We start from the raw sequence: 23,945 nt of genomic DNA, 5'->3' as shown, positions 1-23,945 counted from the left end.
CTTTGGTATGAAATGGTTTGGCTACAAGACCTCAATAGAAGTAGAACGGGATAAAAAGTCAACAAATTATGATATGAAGGAATTGGTAGAGGGGGAAAACTGACCCTTAGCTGCCCAGGAGCGACTGTTCTTTTATTATTGTATACAATCCTATTTTCTTTTCTCAGCTGGCCAGGCCTTTCAAATATCACAGTGACAAAGGCAGGCTATTATGTACAGCTACCTGAAGCAAAATGTCATGTAGAAAACAATTTCTATCCGTGTGTGCGCTCACCGGGTTCACATATACAGGTGTGGCGCTCCCAGACGTCGGTGCAGCGGCTGTGAGCAGGACAAGGAGACGAGACACAGGGATTTCCAACACTACAGCCAGCCTCTACTTTCATGACTCTGGATGGGCGGGGGAGCGCGGGGGCATCTGGCCTCACACCCAGACGAACCCCCTGTAGGTAGAGAAGGGATCACGTTAAAGTGAAGTAAGAAGCAAGCTTAGAAATGTCAGATTTCCTCTGACATTTGAAGCTTCCTTCTATCCATCCACCAAACCTGAACAATTCTTCCTCACCTGTATGCATCCTTTTATCCCGTTCTGAACCTCCCCAGAGCCCAGCACTCCTCCAACATGGAGATGTTTCACCTTCAAGCCATGAATCTCACTTCCCACGATCACTGTTCCCTAGAAGGGGGGAAGCAACGACAGAGGAGTGAAGGGGTTAATTTGATGGGATCATTTTACCATTGTAATGTAAACGGGTTAATATTACAGAAGGGTCAAGTCGAAGGAATAACCAGTGAAAGACAATGGAAAAATGCAAGAATAAACCATTTAAAGATTCCGTGCCTTGCAAATATATTCAAACCCCTTAAAGCATTTCACTTTTTTTTGTAGATTTGAAAGTAACTTGTAAATATATTTTTTTGCAAAAATGTTGTGCATTATTTGTGAAATGAGAGAAAAATTACACAAAGTATGCTTTTTTCATAGCTAGAAATCTAAAAGGCATGAGCTCCACCCTGATCTCAATTCTTTTTCAGCCTCTAACAGTCCTTGACGAAGTAAAGCAACCCCACAGCATGATGCTGCCACCCCTATGCTTCATTACTGGGGTAGTGTGTTCAGGGGGATGTCCACGTTACATCGCCCAGAGAGTCACAGTTGGTCTCATCCGTCAATAGCATCTTCTTCCGCGTGTTTGATGTGTACCCTATATGGTTAGAGGCACAGTGCAGAAGACTTTCTCTTTGCCATTCTTCCATAAAGGCCTGATTTGTGGAGTGTACCATTTATACTTGAATAAAAGCTTTCGTCCTGTTCGTGGAACAGTGGATCCGATCTTTACCCTCGCAGAATTGCTGAGGGGTCAAGGGATGTTTCTCTGGTCTATAATGTATTTAGTGGATCTGAAGAAGGCTTAGGACTGAGTCCCCTGAGGTGTTTTGTCGGGGGAACTGTGGGTGTACGGGGTTTATGGGCGGCCTATAAGTGCATTCAATCCTTGTATCAAGCTGACAGAAAGTGGGACCTGTTCTCAGTGCGCGTTGACTCCGCCTAGAAAGCCCCTTTTCACCGATCCTGTTTGTGCTGTTCATGGACAGGATCTCACGGGGTAGTTGTAGATAATGTGGTGTCTGCTTTGGGAACCTCAGGACTTCATCTTTGCTTTTTGTGGATGTTGTGGTTCTGGGAGAGAAAAGGCCTGGATAGGCGTCGGGTTCTCTACATCTGAGGCCATGGTTATCGACGGGAAAAAGATGGCCTCCCTTCTCTAGGTTGGGGGTCAGTCTCTGCCTCAAACGGAGGAGGTTACATATGTCGGTATGCTGTTCACAAGTGATGGTAGGATGGAAGGGGAGATGAACAGAGATACTGGGGGTTGTCTGCATTAATGTGGGCACTGCTCTGGTCTGCTGTGGTGAAAAAAAGAGCTGAACCATAATCAAAGCTCTCAATTTACCACTCACCTATGATCATGAGCTAAGGATCATTCTGGGTCCCCCAGAATTAGCTGGAAGACTTTGCTGCGTGAAGAGAGACATGTGTTGCCCCTGCAACTGGATCTCAGATACGCGGAAGACAATGGATGGCTGAATTTAATAGAGCTGCTGTATTTAGACTAAAATTAATATAAAGGTGGATGTTTTCTTCTTATGTTATTTATGCACTACAGTTAATTTGGGGTGTAAAGTGGACTAAAAGCAAACACAAAAGGCACTTTTCAGACGCACTCTTTAACCTGGTATTACGTCCACCAGGCTCGTTTGGTGGGATAAGATTAAAGGGAGACCACACAAGGATTTTCTGGTTAAATTCAAATTATACTAAAGAAATAAAACCTGAAGAGGGAATACCTGAAATAAGAAACCAAAATGGATTAATGCAAAACCCATAACTAACCAGAAATAAGCAAATGCAAAACAAACCTAACAAAACCCAACCATAAGATAAGCTACAAACCAAACCAAACGGGGTGCTGAGGAGGGAGAGCAGGAAGAGAGCCTCTCCTCTGCTGCATGCATAGCAGCTTTAAAGCAGCAGAGCACCAATAAGGGAAATGCATCCCACCAGAAGAAGGCCTGTCTCTGAACCCTACAAGGAAAATAAGGTAGAGACCCACTGCAGCCATAACACTGGTCTATTACAGAAAATTCAAATTAGATACACTGAAGCCCATGGTTGTAACTTGACAAAATGTTAAACAGTTAACTATTTTGCGGTGGGACAGTAATATTCCTCTGAAGGCATGTCTGACTCTTCCTCTTTTTACAAACTTCAGTAACTGAACAAAGGTCAGTATGCAGATGGTAGCGCTAACAGAAGCAAAAACCGACAAGGTGAGTAGCTCTCAGGAAGAATGAACATAAAATCAATGAGCTCCATTCATCATTGTGTCAGCAGCAGGCGAAGATGCTCAGATACGTCTTGTAATCCCTGCAAAGACGCCACAATTTTCTCCTACAATGTTTACTTATTTCCAATCTACAAATGCTTTCTGTTACAGTTATTCTCTCTGTGTTTCTAACGCACTTTGAGGAACATGCTGGTTAACATCAGCCAGGGGATGAAAGGCATTATGCAACAGCCGATCATTTAAGAATCCCAGCAACATGAAACAAGCATTTATTTTACTTCAGCCAAGCCAAAAATAATGAAACGTTTTTGCTTCTCTGCACTCATGGGCTGCACCATGCGTCATGCAAACCCATTCAGACACACACATCAAACAGACATCATCCATCATAATCTGACACAGTAATCCAGCAGAGATTAGGCAAACTAGGATTAGTGTTCCACATCTCAGGGAGTCTGATTCTGTGCAGGGATTTTAGAAAACCTGTGCATTCTGAAAACATTTCTATTTAACTGAGGTTTATACCCTGGTGGGCCAAAATGACAGATAAAAAATTAATAACACTGAATCACAGATTTCAAATGTTTCTGGACATCTTTTTATCTTTATTTACGTTGCAAATGTAAAGAAAGTAATTCATGGTGTCTATAGATGTTCAAATATGAACACCCAAGAATGTTGACCTAGTTGCTGAGTCCATGATCATTTCTAGCTAAAGGTCTGTACAATGACTTTTACCTGATAGAGTCCAAAGTCGAGCCGCAGAGTGGCGACGTAGCGCGTCTCACGGCCGCTGCGGACGTCTCGCAGCTCCAGCTGGAGGTCGTGCCACCGGCCATCTGCCACTTGAACCTGATCCAGTCGCAAGCGCACTAGTCTGGTGGATCCGCGGGATATTGAGAACACTAGTTGACCGTTTATCACCTGTGAGAAATGGAAGAATGTGGTTACAGTAAAACCGCGTAAACACAAGAGAAAGGCCGAGGGGAAAAACTGATCCCACGAATATGCTTGTGCATCTGAGAAAGCGAGGGCATGAAATCTAATGACTTGGCGGCTCTCCTGGCAATATTCACAGAATTTAAAGCTTTTATTGGCTTTACAATAAGTAAAAAAGCTTTTATTAAATTAAATTACACAGCAGAAATAATTTGGCATTAAACACTAAATAGATCGCCATTGTGTAATGCTGAGCATTATGTGTTATTGTCACTGCCAGTGGAACTGTAGCAAACACATTTAGCTGCCTCCAGACAGCATATTTTACATTATGTGGCCTCTGGCAGGATTTAGTCTAAAATAAACAGCATAGCGTCAAAATGGCATCAAACTGCTAAGTAATAAGGAAAATAAGGGTAATAGTCACATTATAGCAGTAGTGAGAGAAATTATTTATTTCCATCTTCAGCAGGACTTGAAACAGAATTTTTTAAACACAGAACGGTGGAAAGCATTGCTAGCAAACATCTTCTGAAACAGACATTATCCATCAATTGCATTTACTCAGGGATATAATATATAATAATACCCCTGCATAAAAACGGTGATATGTTTATTGTGAATGAGGAATAATGTAGCCAAGTGTACTTGCACAAAAACTAGTTGCTTTACCCAAGATAATGCTAAAAAATACCCCCAACTACATTATTTCTAATGCCACATTATGTAATAACGTAATACAGTCTGACTTAAAAATGTAATGAAGCAACACTTAAACCGCATTTTGTAATAATCATCGCAAAATGTAATAAAATCCATGGATGCATTTTGTAATAGTCTCTGTCCCATAATATTATAACATTATTCCAATTTGTGGTGGTTATTATATAATATGCCAGTTCGTGTTTTTTGAAAGTGATAATATGGCACATTATGCAATAAATGACCACAAACAAGTCTTTGTGTTTATTCTAACCAATATGCATTTTCTAACTGTCATGTTATAGATCAACAAGATTTAAATATTCTCTGTTCAATAATTTTTGGTCATCTAAGCCCCTTTGACACCAGCTCCATTTGGCCCGTCACTACTCGGGTCCGCCCGCCTGAGAGCATTACAGCAACAGCTTTTTTTCAGTCCCGGCCCGACTTTTTCCAACCCTGCTCCGGAGCCGGGCCGATTAGGGTGGACTAGGGCCGAGTTGTGACATGAACAGACTGCTGTTCACTGATTGGACAAGAGCAAAAACAAACCAGAAGGTTTACTCTGACAGACCTGAAGAGTAACTACATTAGTAACTACCACCATGAACGGAGTGGATCAAATTGAAATATAATCTTACTATTTACAGATCATGAAACATGCTTGAAGGAAACAAAAGCAAAGAAAAAGGACATTTCCTCTCTCCATACGCCAATGGGCACGCTGTATTTAACCTATATCAGACCTGCGGAGGCTAGCGAGGCTTTCTCTCATTTTACTCTTCTGCCAAAGATTAATTAGATGAATCAGTGCAGCGCAAATATCCAATATCCAACCTACAAATATTTTTCACTATGGTCAAAAGTATGCGGTTTTGCGCTTTAAGGTCCTTCTCCTTGTTTTCACAATAGTTGAGGCAAAAACCTTCTCCTAAAATATCCCACTGGATTTATTCTTAAAAAAATATTGAAGACATTCTTGCATCTACAACAATACCAACATTATATGTATATTTCTTTATTTATGTTTTTATTTCTAATTATTCCAATTAACTTTTTCAGCTTCATTGCCAAGGCAGGAACATCAAAACACAAAAACAGCTTTTTTCAATGCATGGACTATCAGAACAACGGCAACCCATGCTGTAAAAACAAAAAAACAAAAATAATCAGGATCTTTCTCAGAAACATTTGATCTAACAATAGAATGCAAATTGAACAGAACTAAGAAAATGTCCTAGACTTAATATTTATGTATAATTTTAGAAATACCCCTCCTTGCAGAATTAGTTTTCTTGTAGAAAAAACTAAAGATGATTTGCTAGATCAAATCCTGTTCAGCAAATCCCCCTAGATAGTTTTTTGAGATCAGCAGGAAAAAAACTAATCCATATGTTTATCTTTAGTTGAATTGATTACGGCAACAGTGTTTTCACAGACCTGGCAATAAGGTCAATCAGACAACTGCAGTTCATCCAGAACGCTGCTACCTGCTTCCTCACTAAGCCAAAGAAAGTAGAGCACATCACCTGTATCTCAGACAAAAGACTTTAAAATACTTCTGTTAGTCTATAAATCCCTGAATGGCTTAGCACCTAAATACATCACAGACTTGTTATCAGTGTATCAACCCACCAGACCACTCAGGTCTTCTGGCTCAAATCTATTCTGCATATCCAGAACCAGAACCAAATACGGAGAAGCAGCATTTAGGTTTTATGCTCCACTTATCTTGAGCAAACTCCCAGAGGACAGTAAAAGTGCTGAAAGCCTGAGTTCGTTTAAATCAAGGTTAAAAATCTATTTTTTTAGAGTTGCTTTTGAATGTTAAGTTTGTAGTCCAACTTGTCATATATCTTGACCTGTTGCTACTATTCCACTGCAATGTGCCTTCCTTTGTATGTTTTCTTGCACCGCACTTTGAATTAGCTTGTTACTGAAATGTGCTTTACAAATAAACTTGCCTTGCCGTACAACCATTCATATGTTCAGCACCACGGAGAGCGTAGCCTTTAAGTCACTATTGACCTGGAAAATAACTACTGATAGTGAAAGTGACGCAGAAATCATGTTTTTTCACAAACGCCGTTGTAGTGGGGATCAATCAACATCACTCTGTATAGTAGTACTATGATCCCAGCTCAAAGCAAATACATAGAATCAGGGTCAACATGACTGTGAGGCTTACAGAAAGTACATAAAGAGAGGCTGGTCTTTGTGGCCAAATTATATTGTGTTTGTGCATGCATAGTGACTGTATGATACAACAGGAAAAACATACTTCTGCTCATCGTTGTTTTGTTTTGTTTGTAAGTATTGGCTCTGTCGAGCTCATGAGAAACAAACCATATGCATATACTCACCTGGAACAGCAGACTGGTGTACTTATCAGCCTGGGCCTGCAGCAAGGTCCCCTCTCGTGCTCTGGTTCTGAACACCAAGCCCAGATACCAGGGGGTGGAGATGGTGACGTCATTCTTCAGGTCCCACCACAGAGCGCTGTTCCCGAGGAAGCGATGTGGGTGTGGCATGGCTGCAAGGCGAAAAGTACGAGACGAAAATTGGGAACAGAAAGTGCTGCATTTTATAGAAACCCAATTACCTTCCTAAATATTTTGGGCTGTTGTAAAGTATTGAATAGAAAGAAGTAGTAGCAACGTAATAGCCATGATTACAAAGAAGGAATCTTTGATTTTCTTTTAGTTCCCTTTAAAAACAAGCGTGCTCCACTACATGATTTCCCTTTAGAGTTGGATGTTTGAGCTTACAACCAAGAAGTGTTAAAAATAACAGATTAATACCCAGCTGGCATCCACCTGGCCAGAAGATTGTCAAACCATGTGGGAAATCAGTCTGTGTTTATCTAGGGCCAATTAGAACCCAATAAATAAGACCAAATGTCCAGAGTGTATATGTCAGTGGAAAGGTTTCAGTAGGTTTCAAAGATACTTTTAGTTACCCAGTGATGTTTGATTGTTCTTTTCTTCTTGTGATTAAACTTGCCCAGCCCTAAGCCTACTGATGAATATGGTCATACAATCAAGCATTCTTACATTTTTTCTAAAACCCTTCAACTGGGAATGAGAGGGAAATAATAGGGCAGACTGAAAAATGTGCAAGAACAAAGGAAAGCCCCAATGAATAAATGCTGTGGCACCTCAGAGCTGACGTGCAGCTGAAGAAGAAAAGTAGCTGTAATGTAGCTCAACCTAAACGTGTACACGACAGGACCTCATTAAAGTTATTATTTGAATTAATTAGAATGGGTAAAATGCCATGAGTAATTACCCATCATTAGTCCATATATAGATAACAACAAACTAACATCACTGTAGCTTGACGCTAGTGTAATTATTAACACAACATGTATTACTAAATTTAAGGGCAGGATATAAAGAGATAAAGGCTCTTACTATGGCTGCAGTCCTTTCCTCCATATCCGAGAGGACAATCGCAGGAGAATGTCTCCCAGCTCACTCTGCAGGTACCCCCATTCTGACACGGGTTGGACTTACAGAACGGGTGTTTGGCACTGCAACCTGTAAATTACAACACAAGTCAAAGAGGTTTTCTGTGTAAAACTGCTGCAGAGACATGCAACTCATGCAGATCGATAACGAATAGGTATTTTTTTGTTGTCGTTTATTGCAGTCTTGATAACTCCTCTTTAAAGTTCAATCACCATTAATTTCAACAAGACCAGGACCATGTTTCTGGTTTGAGATATGAATTTAATCCAAATATTAATTTTGATGTCTTTCTAACAACTTTCTAGCTGGCTAGCAATGAAAGGTTTTTCAAAAGTAGCTTTCTCAGTATTTAAAGATTGCAGTTATCTGCCATCTTTACTGTATTTGCTGTTGTCTTTTGATAAGGTTAGCTATTTTCTTTCCCATTCAGGTATACACTTTAGGCTGAGACTGTTTATAGGCCCTTTTGGCTGTATTTATAAAAGATCGTGTGGTGCTACTGGCCTTAACCCAAGACACGCTGACCTTTTACCATAGCGGCAAATATTTGTCAGTGATTTTTTTTTTTTTTCGTATTTGCGCAGCAGTGCAAATCCTGTACTGAAGTTTTATGAGAAGTGACCAGCTTTTCTGGTTCAGGCAGCAGTTTTATCAGAGACAAAAACAAAAAACAGTGGTTTCAATATGCTTCCATGTCCTGCAACAGTCTAGACAAAAAATATTTGGAAAACAGAATTTTTTTTTTTTAGTATTGAAACAGTTTTTCTTAAATGCGAAGTTTCAAAAGCAAATATGCCAAAACCTCTAAAAAACTAAATCTACTTCCCTAATGGAATAGCACACATTTCTAAGCCAACTGTGATTCTGTCTTTTAAAATAGGAAAAACTTTTTTCTTAACAAGAAGTCGTCCTCTAAGGTATTTCTTTTTATCTTTTTTTTTGCACCTTGAATGGTTGAAACATTGTGACTGAATGCATAACACTGAACAAAGGATGGGTAGGCAGCCTTATCCTTTACACATCTCAAAATCTAATTTACAATTAAACCGGGTATTTTCCTGTAGGTTTCAGGAATGTAGTCATGCTTTATTTCAATAGTATTTGCTAATTAGCAAAAATCTAATTTACATCTACAGCTCTAAAGGCAAATAAACCAGATGGGATTAGTCCATGTGTTTTTTCTGCTAAATGTGGTTTCAATAAATGAAACCTTTGAAATTATTATAGCAAGCTACATTTATTGCCATGGGTTTATTGAACCAACTAAGAAGCCATGACTTTTTAAAATAAATGAAAATGACTGAATAACAATGATTCATATTTTAGGGCGGCACATTAGAGTATCAGCGCTGACCAGGAAGCGTCCCGTTGTTAGCAATAAATCCAGCCAGATCCAGCGCCTTGCTGTCAATGTGCAGGTCTTTCATGCAACCGATAAACTCCCTGCTGCCGAAGGGGAAGTTGTCGGGCACATTGGGGACTCCACCCAGGAATAAAGGGCCAGTCAGATCAAGAGACCTAAGCAAGTGGAGGAATAAGAAGAGAGAGAGAGAAAACAGATTTAAGCAAATTAAAGCAGGATTATACCTTAAAGATGGAGGAGGCGAGGGGGGAAAAAAGGAGCCTGAAAAATGCAAAGTAGGTGCATATGTGAGAAAAGGGGAAAGGGATTTACAAATTTCACAGATTAAATGTGGCATCAAAGGTAAACTTTAAAAGGAACAAGAATTCGAGAATAATATTTGAAGTTCGGAAGTAATGAATGATGATGGCTGTGATGTTTCTTAGAGTAACAGTTGAGCTCGCTGAGGGGGAGATGTCTTAGAAAGGTTGAAACAGAGAAGAAGACAGATGGAGAACACATCATTGATTAAATGAAAGTTACAGCAAATCTCGAAAGATGGAAGATAAAGGGACAAATAAGACATGAGGTACTGCAGATGTTAGTTAACATCAGAAAAGAAAATCGCTGAAAACACACACAGAACCCCGAGGATGTGACTGGATGTAGAAAGAGACAAATAAAAGGTTAAGATTAAATTAAATGATGAGAGAGGGGACAGCGTGAAGGTGGGTGAGGACAAGAAAAATGCGAGGACCAGGACGGTAAGGCCAGCAAATCACAGCTCTGGGAGCTGGAGGAAAATGAGAAGATGCTTGTGCTGTCTGTCTCACATTATGTGTTTATCTTTTTTTACTGAAGAGTGAGCTTTCATCCCTCTTAAGAACTATGACAACAAGTGCTGCGTGCCAAGAAACAGACGACGGCGGAGAACGTTTAGTAAAAGCCAAAGGAGAAATGACGCCACACAGTCAAACACACGAAAGCTTAAGTAACAGCTGAAGCAAATATTAGCAGAGAGACTCATTAAGAAAGGATGTGGTGTCTGTGTCGGAGGAGGCTGAGCTGATAATGAATAAATGGAAGAGAAAAACTGCGTTGAAGTGGGAGTCTTTGGCCTTCGTCTTTGATCTGTCTCCTCGTCTTCCTGCTTCAGCTAGAGCCGACAGGACAAGGCCAGCTTGATCAGCGAGGACAGCGGTTCACAACACATCACGGTGCCTTCTGAGTGTGTGCTAATGTATAAACTGCTCAATGCGTTGGTGCGTGCATCTAGCTGCATTTGCGGACAAACATAATATTAAGGAAACAGCAAAAATAGACTACATTGTCTTGAATATGTATTTCTATGGCTTGAAATGTTTTGCATATTGTCACATTACACATTTAATATCAGGAGGTTATTTGGTGCAACACAACATGGTGCAGATTTGTGAACTGAGAGGAAAAGGATATCTGACTTTCAATGTATTTTACTAATAAAATCCTGAAAGGTGCAGCCTGCGTTGTCTTCAGCTTTTGTGAATCAACACATTGTAGAGCCACCATTCACTGCAGTTCCAGTGTGTCTCTGCCAGCTGGTCACCTCTGGTCCTTATTCAGGAAAACTGGAAATAATCTTGGAAAGGCAATTTCCAAGTCTTACTTCAGATTCTCAATTAGATTCAGGTCTGGACTTGGACCATTTTAACATATGATCATGTTTGGCTCTAAACCATTGAACTGCAGCTCTTTGGTGAACTGCTGCCCCAGTCTCAACTCTATTGTAGCTTCTAACATGTTTTCTTTTAGGATTGTCCTGTTTGTCGCTCCTTATATCCTCTCTCAAACCCTTGCTAGCATTCCTGTCTCTGCTGAAGAAAAACATCTCCACCGCATGATGCTGCTACCACCATGTTTAGCTGTACATATCGTGTTTGTTTTGCGCCGCGAAGCATTTTGCACGTCGTGTCGACAAATTATCGCACCTGAGCTGTGGATCTCTGCAATTCCTCCATAGTTATTATGAATATTTTGTCTGCTTCTCAGATTAATGCTCTTCTTGCCTGGTCTGTCAGTTTGGGTGGACGGCCATTTCTTGGTAGGTTTGCAGTTGTGTGTCATTATCTTTACATTTTTGTATGATGGATTGAACAGAGCTCTGTGAGGTTCTGAAGGCTTGAGATGTTGGTTTAAAAAGTATCCCTGCTTTAAACATCCCATCAATCTAATCTTATTAACTTGGTCTTTATAATGCTGTTTGTTCACCAGTTCCATGAAAATCCTCTGAGGACTTCACAGAAAGCAATAAAAGGAGCGGAATATAAATGCATCACACACACATGCACTTTAAATGACTGAAAAATCATGAAAACGTGTATAATTTTTCTTGCACTTCCCAGTCACGATTTGCTTTGTGTTCTCACAAAATACAATAAGAAAATACTGAAGTTTATACTTTTTATGTTACAAAAATGTGAAAAAGTTTTAAAATTTTTGCACTTATGGTCCCAGACCTGACAACGTTGTGCCTTTACATGCAGGGATGAGAAAGAAATGATTCACAAAACTGATCAGACAGCCACGATGAATAATCACAGAAGCAATATCCCTGCTTCAGTACCACTTTGTTAGCTCAGGTCTCCCCTTTTTTTCCTCCGCATGCACCTAATCACTGAGATTACAAGTGGAAATCCTCTCCAACTGACTTCAGAACATGGATTTAGCAGATTAGACATCATAAATCTGTGCTGAATTATTTCATTCCTGCACTTTTTGTTTATTGAGGATAAGAGTGATGTGCTTACTCATCAGATCCTTTTTAAGGTTCTAGTATAGAAACTTTTGTGAGCTTTTAGGTGAAAGTAAATAATAGGACCAAGCAATTGTGGTATTACCAGTGACAGTAAATTTTAGATTTAGGAAAAACCATTCATGATTTAGATTCCTTCAGCTGCAAACATTTCTCCAGCAAACAGTATCACAGTTATTCAATACATGCCTGTTGTTTGCTTAAACAAATACCCAAATACATTCAGTAACAGCATCAATGTAAAACTATAATCTAGTGACCTACTGCCAGTTGGCCCGGATACTGACACCGAATAGCTTTATTGGATTTTTACTCAGTGGAAATTGCCTTTGAATAAACGCTGAGCCTCTCATCAGTCCCAGATTATATTTAATGAAAGTTATCTGTGCTGCGATGCTGGCACATCTTGTGCAAGCACTGCTGACAGCCCAGGGTCTGTGACTATTAAGCGGTTTTAACTCAGTGCACCAGAAATAAAATCTGTAACCTAATATCTGAGGATTTAAATCAAGGTAGCAGGGTAGTGCAGAGGAGAGGATACCCTCCTAAAGTGTATATATGTATATATATATATATATATATATATATATATATATATATATATATATATATATATATATATATATATATATATATAGGTTTAAAAACGTTTTCAGCTGTCAACAGTTTTCAATCACTTCAAACTCTTGATTTTCATCTGTCAGTCCAAAGACTGACGATTTTATTGTGATTCCAAAACATTTTCAAGTTTGATCACAAAACTCTGTCTCTATGTGTGACAATGTGTCAGTTTCAATCAATTCAATCTGCCTGGAGTTTAGAAATGATAAGATAAAAATAGATTAAAGAAACGACTGTTGATTCCTGTATCACAGGTAAAAGCCTAGGATCTATTTGTTTTCTTGTGAAAATCTTCTTTATTATTCACATTTTACATCCGTTCAGGTAATACAAATCCAGTGAATAGCATCAAAAAGAGAACAAGACTATGACCAAACAGTATAAATTCAAATTTTAAAGCTATTTATGTATACGTACAACTCAAAATCGAAATTATGTGTACCCCAGGCAGATTTATTATTGAAATTATTTATTTGTTTAATTCTGATAGGGAAAGAGAAATTGTCAATCCAAAAAATAAAAAAACAACAATGTAAAACAAAAACATAAATTCTGTTTGTATTTACATCCTTCTCGATAATCAATGGAAAACACTTTACTTAGAATATGGCAATGAAACTCCTCTGATAGGTGCTGAGCAGCTTTTTGCATGTTTCCTCTGGTATTTTAAAATTTACCTTTGATGATGAGCTTCAAGTCTTTGAGGCTGAAAGCCCTCCTTGAATTCACTCCAATCTTTAGCTCCCTTCACAGACTTTCTGTCATATTTATAACAGGACTATGGCTTGCCTGCTCCAAAACATTAATATTAATATTATCCTTAATTAAAAGATTAGTCCGAACCTAAATCTGCCAGGGTTACAAGGGTGTACTGGTACACAAAAATCACGGTGTAGTACATATTTGGGTTTTAAAGTAACAGTGCATTTATTACATTTCAATAAACAAATAAATACATAAATAAATAAAATAATGTTTTTACTTTCAGACAGAAGTAAACAAAGACCCTATTTAAGTTTCCTAGATTAATTTGAATTTATTATGTTCTACAACTTAAAACAAGGCCAAATATAAAAGGAACAAATGAGTAGATTTTTTTAAAAGAATAAATTAGTATAAGCAGGCACAGCCAACGCCTGGATAGACAGAATATACAAAAATAATTGCCCACTTAGTTCTGTGCAGAAACATTTGGCATGGGTTCATAATATAATGCTGAAATTGTGTTGTTACATGTCTGTACTGAACCAACAGGGCTATAATATTTTTTAAATTTTGTTTTTTTACATGTAGCATTACACAGAAGGTTATAAATAATATTTGGGTTTAACTGTAGGTCTACCCTCACATGCTGGTAAAAACTCAGTGGTAAAAATGAGCACTCTGCCTTCCTGCATTTATCCAGGAATAAATCTGTAACTAACATTTCAGATGTGTGTTTTGTTTGCTTCTGCTCAAAAATACTTTTTTTATAATAAAAAAATAATTTAAATAAAATACTCACTTTTTACTGCTGGTCTGTTTGCCCTGCGCAGCGCAGCTGTAATTTCCAAGCTGTGTACCGAAGCGAAGAGAGAGAGCCGTGTCGCAGTCGTCGACGCTCACCACGGCTATCTTCTCATCGGACGGACCCTGGGCTTCTCCAATCAAACTGCGTCTGGGCTGAACACACACGCACGTTTACATAAACAAGATTAAAATCTGCGCCAAAGATCTTGAAAAGAGTGAAACAAGTTGAGAGAAGATGGCATGCAGGAAAGAGAACATCTTTTACTTATTAAAGACTTAAAAATCATCCGACACAAAGCAGTTTCAACGCACAGAACAGCAACCAGTGTGCTGCTGTGCAAAATGTTAATAGGAAAGGGGTAAAATCTGAGTTAGTGTGACAGGAAGTAAACACAGCAATTTAGCAACTACGCAGAATAGCAGGCAGAGAATATCCCTAATCTTCTCATGGGTGGGAGTTGTGGAGGGGGGGGGGGGTTGTTTTAAAATGGGAAAGAATGGCAGAACAAAGTTGGGAAAGACGGATGTTTTTGTGCACCCTGACACACATTCATACTCACATAGCGTGTAGCTGGCTGAGGAAAATGAAGCAAGAATGAAGAAAATTAAAGGAGATGCGCAGCGAATATGCATGAATATAATGGGGACAAGCAAACGCCCACGTAAAAAAATACGCGCAGAAACAACATAAATTCAAATCAAAGTGCTTTGTTGGCACGGAAAACTTTTCTGCCAGCGCATCAGATGCGCAAACCATAACAAGTGAAAGCGCAAACTGAGATATATGCTATCTGACAGGCATCACAGATTGAGTGTAAGCTGAGGGATGAAAACTGCGTGGCTGTGCAGGGAGCAGCTGTGTTGGGCGGCAAACCCACCTTGTTGTAGTAATGGATGTGAACCGTGTGCCAGTTTCCATCGCTCACGCCACCGAGCAAGAAGGGGCTGACCTGAGTGGACGACTCACCTGCAGGTAGATGGAGGAAGACGTGATACCTGATGGAATCCTGGGTGAGCATTTATTCATCATAGGAACATTTTATTTTCAGAACAGAGCAAGAATAACGTTATTTTGGTTATATGAGGTCATATTTACAGAAATATATACAAGCAATGCGAAAAATAATTGAATTTCCATTCCACAACACTCCTCTTTCTATTCTGACTCAAAGCATCTCCTCCCGAGAGGCACAAGTAGACAAATTATTAATGCTATTGTCCCTTTGGGGACCTTTCTTTCCACAGTCTGCACATGTTCATGACACACAAGAAAAAAATACAGCTTAATGAGAAAAATACAGCGGACATATGGCCGATGTTTACACTCTCACAACGCTTTCTTCTGGGAATATAAACAGTCTAAACAGAGCCTAGGACGTATTCTGATGAAATACCTGTGGAGTATTTGAAGACCACTTGTCCCTCTTGGATCTCTAAGGCAATGAAATCATGTTTCTCATTGAAGCGTCCATTGTAGAAGAGAAGACCGCTCTTCTCCAGGGTGGCAAAACTAGACAGGACACAAATGGAATTCGCCCAGTGAGTGTCAATGTACAGACGGTATCAGAGTGTCTTGCACTATATTTATACAATTAGAAAGATATACAAGAAAAAGGCTACTCCATTTTTTTCATATTGTTATATTTGATACAACATGTAAAAAACAATAACATGTAAAAACATGTATTCTCTATCCTCTACATCTATTGGCACTACATGTACACGTGTAAAATGTCTTAAAGTTAAAGTTAATATTGTTTATTTATATATATATATATATATATATATATATATATATATATATATATATATATATATATATATATATATATATATATATATTTATTCAGCTGTATGTATCCACAATGAAAATAGGCTTGCAGCTCTTTAACAGTAAATCCTTTTATCCTTTCTTATAATCCTTCTCAGCCTGTTTGGTGTTAAGATAACTTCTGGTCCTTGTCCAGCACTTTTTCTTTTTTTTTCAGGTATTCAAATATTTCTTGACATAACTATTTTCCCACTTATAAGCTGTTCTCAGCTATACAATACCATGCATGTTTATTTTTTTTAAGTTGGCTTGAAATTATAATTATTTTAAATTGAATCCATGTACTGACATGAATTCACATGAAAATAAAAGGTTGAGTTTTTCTAAAATGTTTAACACCAGATCATCCTATTGTAAGAGAAGATTGGCTTATTTTAAGGAATTGTAAACATCTTTACCAAAAGGGGTATCAATAAATGCTGCTGAGTGCTGTATGACTTTTATGATAGAAGGAAATCTACAAAACAACAAGCCATTTTTTTTGTTATATTCTTTGTAAAACAGACAGTAAATATGTTCTCATTACAGTGCCTTGGAATCTTAAATTCACACTGAACCAATTTAAAAAGAAAAGAAGATATAGTATTTTACCGCTTACTACCATTAAATGATCTAATTTTAAGCTACATTTTGTGAGCTGCTGAAACTAGTGAGGAATAATATTTTTTTCCCCTCTCCCATTAGTAAGGTTAAATAGATACAACCCATTGCCACACGGGATTTAAAACTACATTTTTGACTCCACAAATGTTAAAGGTCAGGTTCCTCTGCGAAATAGGAACCCTTGAGCTAAGAGATAATTAATGTCTGATCCGGCTGAGTAAAATCATAGGAAAATGTTGTCACAGACTCTTACTATATAATACGTTTAAATATGCATACACGGCTACAAATTCTTACAAATCTGCTGCAGGTATTTTCTTATATTACAATACAACAGAAAAGTGTGACAATTTAAAGAGGAGCACCGTCACATAAAACCTTATTTGAGGATAATTCCTTGTCCACATAAACTCTAGTCTTATTCTCTTGTGTCTTCTGTGTCATTATGCCATCTTTTAATGTATGCAGATCAAATCTCTACATGCTTGCAGAAACAGTGGAAAAGAGAAACAACCTGACCTTTGTTTGTGGAGTTAACATATCGGAGATGCACAGAAGCAGAGCGAGTAAACACATGCAAAGATGCATGCTTTACATCTTCCAGATAGCGTAATTACTGTTGGGGGAAATTCATTATTTCAACTCTTCATCAAAATGAAGTGACGAATTCCCCAAAGCAGTAGAACTGCATGAATAAAATTTATGTGTTCATTACAATTCCTATTCCTAAAACTGGTTCAGCTCAACAGCCAGTGATGACTTTAAGCACCGCTAAAAAAATAAGAAAAATATCTGAAATTAAAAGAAGAAACTCGAGCGCGCATACTTTTCCCCAGCTGGGCTACAAATGTGTTTTCTACCTCAAGGTAAAACATTTTGTTTTCATATTCCAGTTCAGCAAGGCAATATTATAAATTTTTCAACACAGTGAGATACAAATACAGGAACCTTCAGAACAATTTTTTTATTTTTGTGGTGGTAAACAAAATCTAATTTATCAGGTTGTAAAACACCACGCAAAAGCCAGAGTATGACTGACAGCTGAGGTTGTAATGTAGCTGTGTTGCTCTCTTAAAACCTACCACTGTGGAGGCCATTCTCAGCAGGGCCAATGCTAGGGTTAGGGTTGCAGATCATAATCCCTTTTCTCATAGGAGTTTGTGGTCCGTCAACACAGAATGCATTTTTTCGGCGCCCGGAGCAACTAATTTACATGTTATCTCTATGCACAGGTGCAACACAGGAGCGATGTGATGCAAAGTAATGCAACAGACGCGTTTCTAACAATGTGATAGGCACAATTTTGGCGATGACAATAAAGCCACAGCGATGGATGCGAAACGACAGTCGCTGGAGTTGAAAAATCTGAAACCGCGTTCGGTGTGATCACAACCTTAAAACTGCTCCTTTTCTAAGTTCCTGAAGAAAGAAGTTGTGTTGCTGGCAGTGCTAATGCAATTATGTTTGTAAAAATAATAAAAAAAAAAAAACAAGCCGTGCGAGTTTTATTTTTGTTGTCCTCAGTAACAGGAACACTCTTGCAAATTTTTATTCAACATCTTCTCTGAAAATAATATCTTCTGCCTAAGTTTAGTAGCTATGTTGTTTTAACCTGGCCAGCCAGATTGATAATGTGCTGGTTGGTTTTAGCCAATCACCAAATTAAAATGTAAGCCCTGGGTACAAAGTCAAAGCATTCTCGTTGTTCTGCTTTCAAAGCAGAAAGTGTGGAATCTGACAAAACAGATGTGATGGTAACAGCTACGTGTTCGTCCTCCTGCGCTGCCCTGTTTTTTTTTTTGGTTCAGCTGTGGGCTCGGTAACTCTTGCTTTCCTCACAGCTGTATGTCCTGCCTTAAACCATAGTACTGCAATGTGATTGGCTCAAACAGTTAAGGCGGGATTGGGACAAGTTGGATTCTGTGAACGCACAAATACAGCGAGAATTCAGCTTGTTGCCAAGGTTAATATTGTTTAGCCTTGTCAAAATAGTATTAGTCCAATTTCTGCACAAATAGCTGGGAAAATTGAAGCTACAATTAGTGCAAAAACTTACTTTCTAAAAATAAACACAGCCTTATTGTAACTGTTATAACTTGAGATGGACTGAGAACTGATGACAGGATTGGTCTAAGCAAAGATCAGTGATTGACCAATCTAAACTCAAAAATCATCTTTTTCTGTACAAGTAAAGTTGCAAATTTCTCAGTATCGTAATAACACCGTTCTTACTATCCATATAGCCAAGAAGTGCCTGGACAGAATTAACTATTTATATCAAGATATTGATGAAAATTACATTTCCCCATTGTTAACAGAAATAAAATAGAAGTCAATGCATTTGGAACACATTTCCAAAACCCTTCATGAGCCTCTTTCTTCATACAGTCACTCTTTTGTTAAGAATCTTGGTATAACATTTGACAGGTCCTCCAAATAACCAAAGCAAATCAGTTCAGCATCGTTCACTACGTATAGGTGAGATAAATGCTGCTGCACATTTACAGGAAATAGAAAACAACGGCATATAACACCAGTTATGGACTCACTCCAGGCATCTATTCCTAAAAGAATTGATTTAAACATTTAAATGCCAAATTTTAAGGTTTTTAACTGGCTTGCCCCATGATATTAAAAAGACATTTTAAAATTATACATCAAACACAGGAAAAAAAATAAAAAAAATAAATCTCAAACAAAGACTCCGGTATTTTCTTTTTGTTTTACATTCATGGACATCACCTCGGCTCCTAACGATGCTCGTTGCAGGAAGGCTTGAAAAAATGTCTTCATTTCTGTTTTCATCCTACATAAATAGTTTTTTTTAGGAGAAATTGGAACTGGCAACAATTGGAGATTGAAAATCAGAAGCAATATTCTTACTTACACCTACAACAATCTTTGTTACTCAGTATTTCCAACCATCATGGGAATTTTAACCTGGGAACCACCACCATCATTTAGTCAACCTTCTATAAAAGAGTGATGTTAACAGATTTGCTAATAGCTCATAAATTAAGGCTGTCTTTAAGAAAGACCCCACGTTAACCCTTAACTTCATTCCTCCACTTATCTTCGCTGCACAAACAGCCGCCACAAATCAATAGAACAAATCAGATCTGGTGCTTTAAGGCACCGTGACTCAAACGTCTCCCAGAAACCACTAATGGTGGCCATGTCCGCCTAGCAACAATCCCATGGGCAATATCACCGTGGCAACCGTTATTAGATGACTTCACCCATGGCAACCATCCCATAATCCATCATGACCACTCCTAAAGATCACTTGAGATCTCCCTTTGACAACCAATCAGTATGTTAAGAGGCTGCAGACAAACGAGTGTGGGCTTGTAGATTAGCATTAGCGTAAATCAAAATCAGACAAAGCAAGACCAGAAACTATAGTTAATTGGAAGCTTATTAGTAAACAATGTTCTAGCAAGCCCAATAGCATTTAAATAATCCGTCATTTGAATCACAGAACTAAAAACATGTCTTGTTGGTACCCCTTCTTTTTAACTTGAACATTAATATCTAACCGAATATCTAAAGAAAAAACCTTAATCAGCTTTGACAACCAAGCTTTTTATTTTGCCAATCTGAGATCTGAAATAGAAAGGATGAGGTCACCCAGACTCTGCCTAGAGGATGGGAGACTAAAAGCAGAATCAGATGTAAGACAAGAACATTAAGTGGAAGGCGAGAAGGCTGCAGAGATGCTACTGAAACCTGTAAATTGACAGATGAAAGGGGACTGTGTGGAGAAACCCCCCTTTTCAATGGAGAGAGCTGGCAAAGGGAGAAGAGACGGGTTACAGGATCGATCTCACACAGAGATTAAATAAATAGATTAAAGAGAAGATACTCTGTAAGAGAAGCGAGAATCAAAGAGGAATGGTTATGGATCTCCGTCTGAGTGAGGCTGGATGATGGGAAATGGGAGCAGACAAGAGTCAGACTACAAAGAATGACGTTCTAATTTCGAGCCTTAAACTCTTTAATCTACTGACCTTAATGAGATGGAGAGGTGAAATCTCTGCCTGAGGCCCCTGAACATAGCGAAGGATTTTGGTGGGAAGGACCTGGCGGTGACGGTGCAGTACGGGTGCTCATAGCCTCCTGGGGGGCACTCACAGCGGAAACCGCCGCTGGAAAGCTCCTGACACGTCCCTCCATTACGACAGACGCCGGGCACGCATCGGCCCTGCCTGCGATCAAACTCACATCGGTCACCTGAAACAAGAACAATAAGTCCACATATTCATGAGTAAAACAGCTGAATGAAAGTGTAAAAAATACCGTGGCATATCGGGGACATGATAACCAGCCAATGAATAAGCATGCTCTGTAAATGAGCTTTAAAACAGCTCCCATTTCACTCTTGAACACCACACCAAAGCAATCACACAGCAGGGTGAGGTTCAAAGTTCTCAGATGTTACTGTAAATAAAAAGGAAGAAGGAACAGCACAAGCTGATCTACACAGATCATTTCCTGAAGGTATTTTTCAAGCAGGATGCAATGTTTAGATCAAGATAGGACAGGTTTGTGACAAAACAGAGGCTCTTCAGCTAAGCATCGTTCCAACGGGTGGATCTTAACCTCTGTGGCTAACATTTTGGTTTATACTTGTGGCTCAGATTTAAAATGAGACTGATCTCATTTTAAATCTACATGTGAATATCTATCTACATGAGGCACTATATGCACCACGACGACTCAGCATTGTAAATTAGATTTATTCTAATCCTGCAAATGTGTGGCTGGATCACACATGCTTTTCATTTTATTTACACTCTTCATTGAATTAGTTAATGAATCTTATATTTATCATGGGCTCTTAATGATTTCTTCAAACCATTTTTCTTCATTCAGTGATCATACGGCAAACAATTTCAATAAGGTTTAAAAGCGAGAACAAGATGCACAGGCTTAAATACCTTGTGGCTTTAATCCTTAGATGCTCATTGTGGCGATCAATAAGCTTCTGGCGAGAATGTTGCTCAACACTTTAACACTCATTTTGGCAGAATCGGTAGAGTTTACTGAAATTAGCTGGTTCCCTGCCACAGACAGGACCTTTTAGCATAGTTCACAAATCTTATGAACAACTGAGATCAGTGCTTTCCAAAAGCTTAATGTTAGCCTGCTTAGTCTGTTGAAAAATTAGTTCTGATGTAGATTTGGGGTCATGGCCCTGTTGGAAAATCCAGTTGTATCCAGGTTGGACATCCTAAGTGATGTGGAAATCCTCTGTTAGCTGATAATTAAAGACACTTTGTGCAACTTGCTTACATACAAAAGTTAGAAATCTAGGTGGGGAAAGTGAGAACTAAATAAAAGTTTGAAATTAAAGAAGTGAAAAAAAAACTAAGAAATGGGAAGCTCACAACCCAACTGCTCTGTTGTGGAAACTAATAGTTGGAACAAGGAAAGTCCACCTGGAAAAACAAGGCTGTGCTACCTACAGGTTTGATTGATCTTAAAGATTCATACAGTCACAGTTTTTTATGGTTTGGCATACACAAGGCATCTTGGCCAAACCGTCTGACGACGCTCCTTTCAATGCAGCAGAGCAGTGCCTCTACTCAGAGCGCCTTCCAGATAATGGAGCTTCTCCCCATACAGTATCTCTAAGACTGAGCCCGGACACTCTACAGAGGAAACTTTACGCTTGTATCCAGAATATCTTTTCTTCGTCCGTGATCCATATCTCATGACAAAATATGAGGGTCAGGGTGCAGACAGAACAGTAAATCCAGAGTTCTGCTGTAGGGCTGGGCTTTCCACCAAGAAAGACCGGAACGGTGCCTACATTAATGGAGACAAGGCTCCAATCTTTCCATCCATCTCCAAATCCACCCTCAGGTGAAAAACGTAACATACATGAACTCCCCTGCTTGAGGCAGAGGCTGAACTCTAACCTGAACAGAGCAGGTTGAGAACCACGGCCTCAGACTTAGCGGAGCTGACTCTCATCCAGGCTGCTTCTCGCTGTGGACCGCTGCAGCGGACAGTGAAGGCAGCGGCTTCATGATGCTAACAAACTGAAATCATCTGCCAAAGGCAAGTTCCCAAACCTCACACCCTCCTCTGCTTTATTGAGCCATGAGGTCCAGCCGATGAACACCCAAACCTCTCACCGCAATAAGCACTGATCTGTCTACAGGGGCGTCTCCTGCATACTGAATAGTTTAGCTTCATAAGGTTTTAAAAACCAACCAGAAACTGATTATGTCCTCTACTCTGAAAATGGGTAAATTCAAATATGCAATAAGTCAATCACAGTCTCCTTGCTGTTCTATGGATCATCAAATGGCACTTGAGTTAAAGCATGCTTTCCAACATCAGAGTCTTTATAATCATTTAATGTTTATGCCAATTGTTTATCAGAATGCTGAAAATTTCCATTCCTTCTCTTTGCTGGAGCGCATCCCAAAAGCATCCTTGATTAGAGAATGGATGAAGCACTATGCTAATTTCTAACCTGCAGAAGGATGTGTTGCATAATGTTAACATGTTCCATCCCTCTTTTCTTTTTTAAATCAAGGGTTTAAAAAGCCAAGTCACATTTGACACTTTCCTTCTTGTAGCCACGGGATATTCTTAGGGTGTTTGAAGCTGAAGGTGCATCTCTGCAGGAGAAAAAAGGAGAAGAAATATTTTCCTGTTGACTTCAATTCTGTTGCCTCAGAACTGGGTGGAAAAACAAAAACAGCATGAACAAATCTGCAGACGAGAATAAACACAGATTTGGCTGCCAGTCAAGAAAGTGCCAGTCTGGGGTGTTTTAGTGAGTCTGAAACCCCCCCACGCAAACACACACACAGACACGCACACACACACAAGAGCGCTGCAAAAATAGGTACGCACAGAAGCACATCGACTTTCTCTTTTCACCTTTCCTTCAGCGCATTTGGACACACACACTGTCTGACATTTAGCAGCTGCACACAAAGAACACCCACACACGTTGCCCCCACATAAGCAGAGCAGACGGGTTTGAAAGTAGCCTAAAGACAGATGGCTCCTTGAGGACCTACTCTAGAACCTGCTGACGGCCCCCAAACACACACAACCAGTGAGATACCAGGAAAAAAAAAAAAAAGAACTAAACCAAAATGCCAGAACATCAATAATTAATGCAATGCAGATATATTTTAGCGCTAAAAACAAAGACATAAACGCACATTCCGCCTTATTGTCCTCTCTTTCTACTTCACACAACAACACGCACACGGATCGTTGCCCCCCCGCCCTCGAGGCTGTCGGTTTTGATCATGTAACT

At 39.1% G+C, this 23,945-nt stretch overlaps 1 protein-coding gene across 3 annotated transcripts in view; it reads right to left on the bottom strand.

Annotated features, from left to right (window-relative positions):
• The window catches only part of celsr3 (cadherin, EGF LAG seven-pass G-type receptor 3), a 144,742-nt gene that overhangs the window by 59,504 nt on the left and 61,293 nt on the right, over window positions 1-23,945 (bottom strand). For 2 of the 3 annotated variants that reach the window (XM_036135213.1, XM_036135205.1), the window contains exons 4-14: window positions 20,668-20,890; window positions 15,618-15,733; window positions 15,102-15,190; window positions 14,784-14,798; window positions 14,219-14,376; window positions 9,315-9,478; window positions 7,904-8,029; window positions 6,854-7,023; window positions 3,588-3,773; window positions 566-676; window positions 275-443 (exon numbers count right to left, since the gene is read on the bottom strand). In XM_036135213.1, the coding sequence (XP_035991106.1) occupies window positions 275-443; window positions 566-676; window positions 3,588-3,773; window positions 6,854-7,023; window positions 7,904-8,029; window positions 9,315-9,478; window positions 14,219-14,376; window positions 14,784-14,798; window positions 15,102-15,190; window positions 15,618-15,733; window positions 20,668-20,890 (1,527 nt within the window). The remainder of the gene's footprint in view (window positions 1-274; window positions 444-565; window positions 677-3,587; window positions 3,774-6,853; window positions 7,024-7,903; window positions 8,030-9,314; window positions 9,479-14,218; window positions 14,377-14,783; window positions 14,799-15,101; window positions 15,191-15,617; window positions 15,734-20,667; window positions 20,891-23,945) is intronic. The other variant, XM_036135209.1, reaches the window with a different exon arrangement.

Source organism: Fundulus heteroclitus, chromosome 1 (genome assembly GCF_011125445.2).
Source record: "Fundulus heteroclitus isolate FHET01 chromosome 1, MU-UCD_Fhet_4.1, whole genome shotgun sequence".
In the NCBI taxonomy this organism is placed as follows: Eukaryota; Metazoa; Chordata; class Actinopteri; order Cyprinodontiformes; family Fundulidae; genus Fundulus; species Fundulus heteroclitus.
The sequence above is the reverse complement of the archived record's forward strand: the minus strand, read 5'-3'. Positions and strand labels throughout refer to the sequence as shown.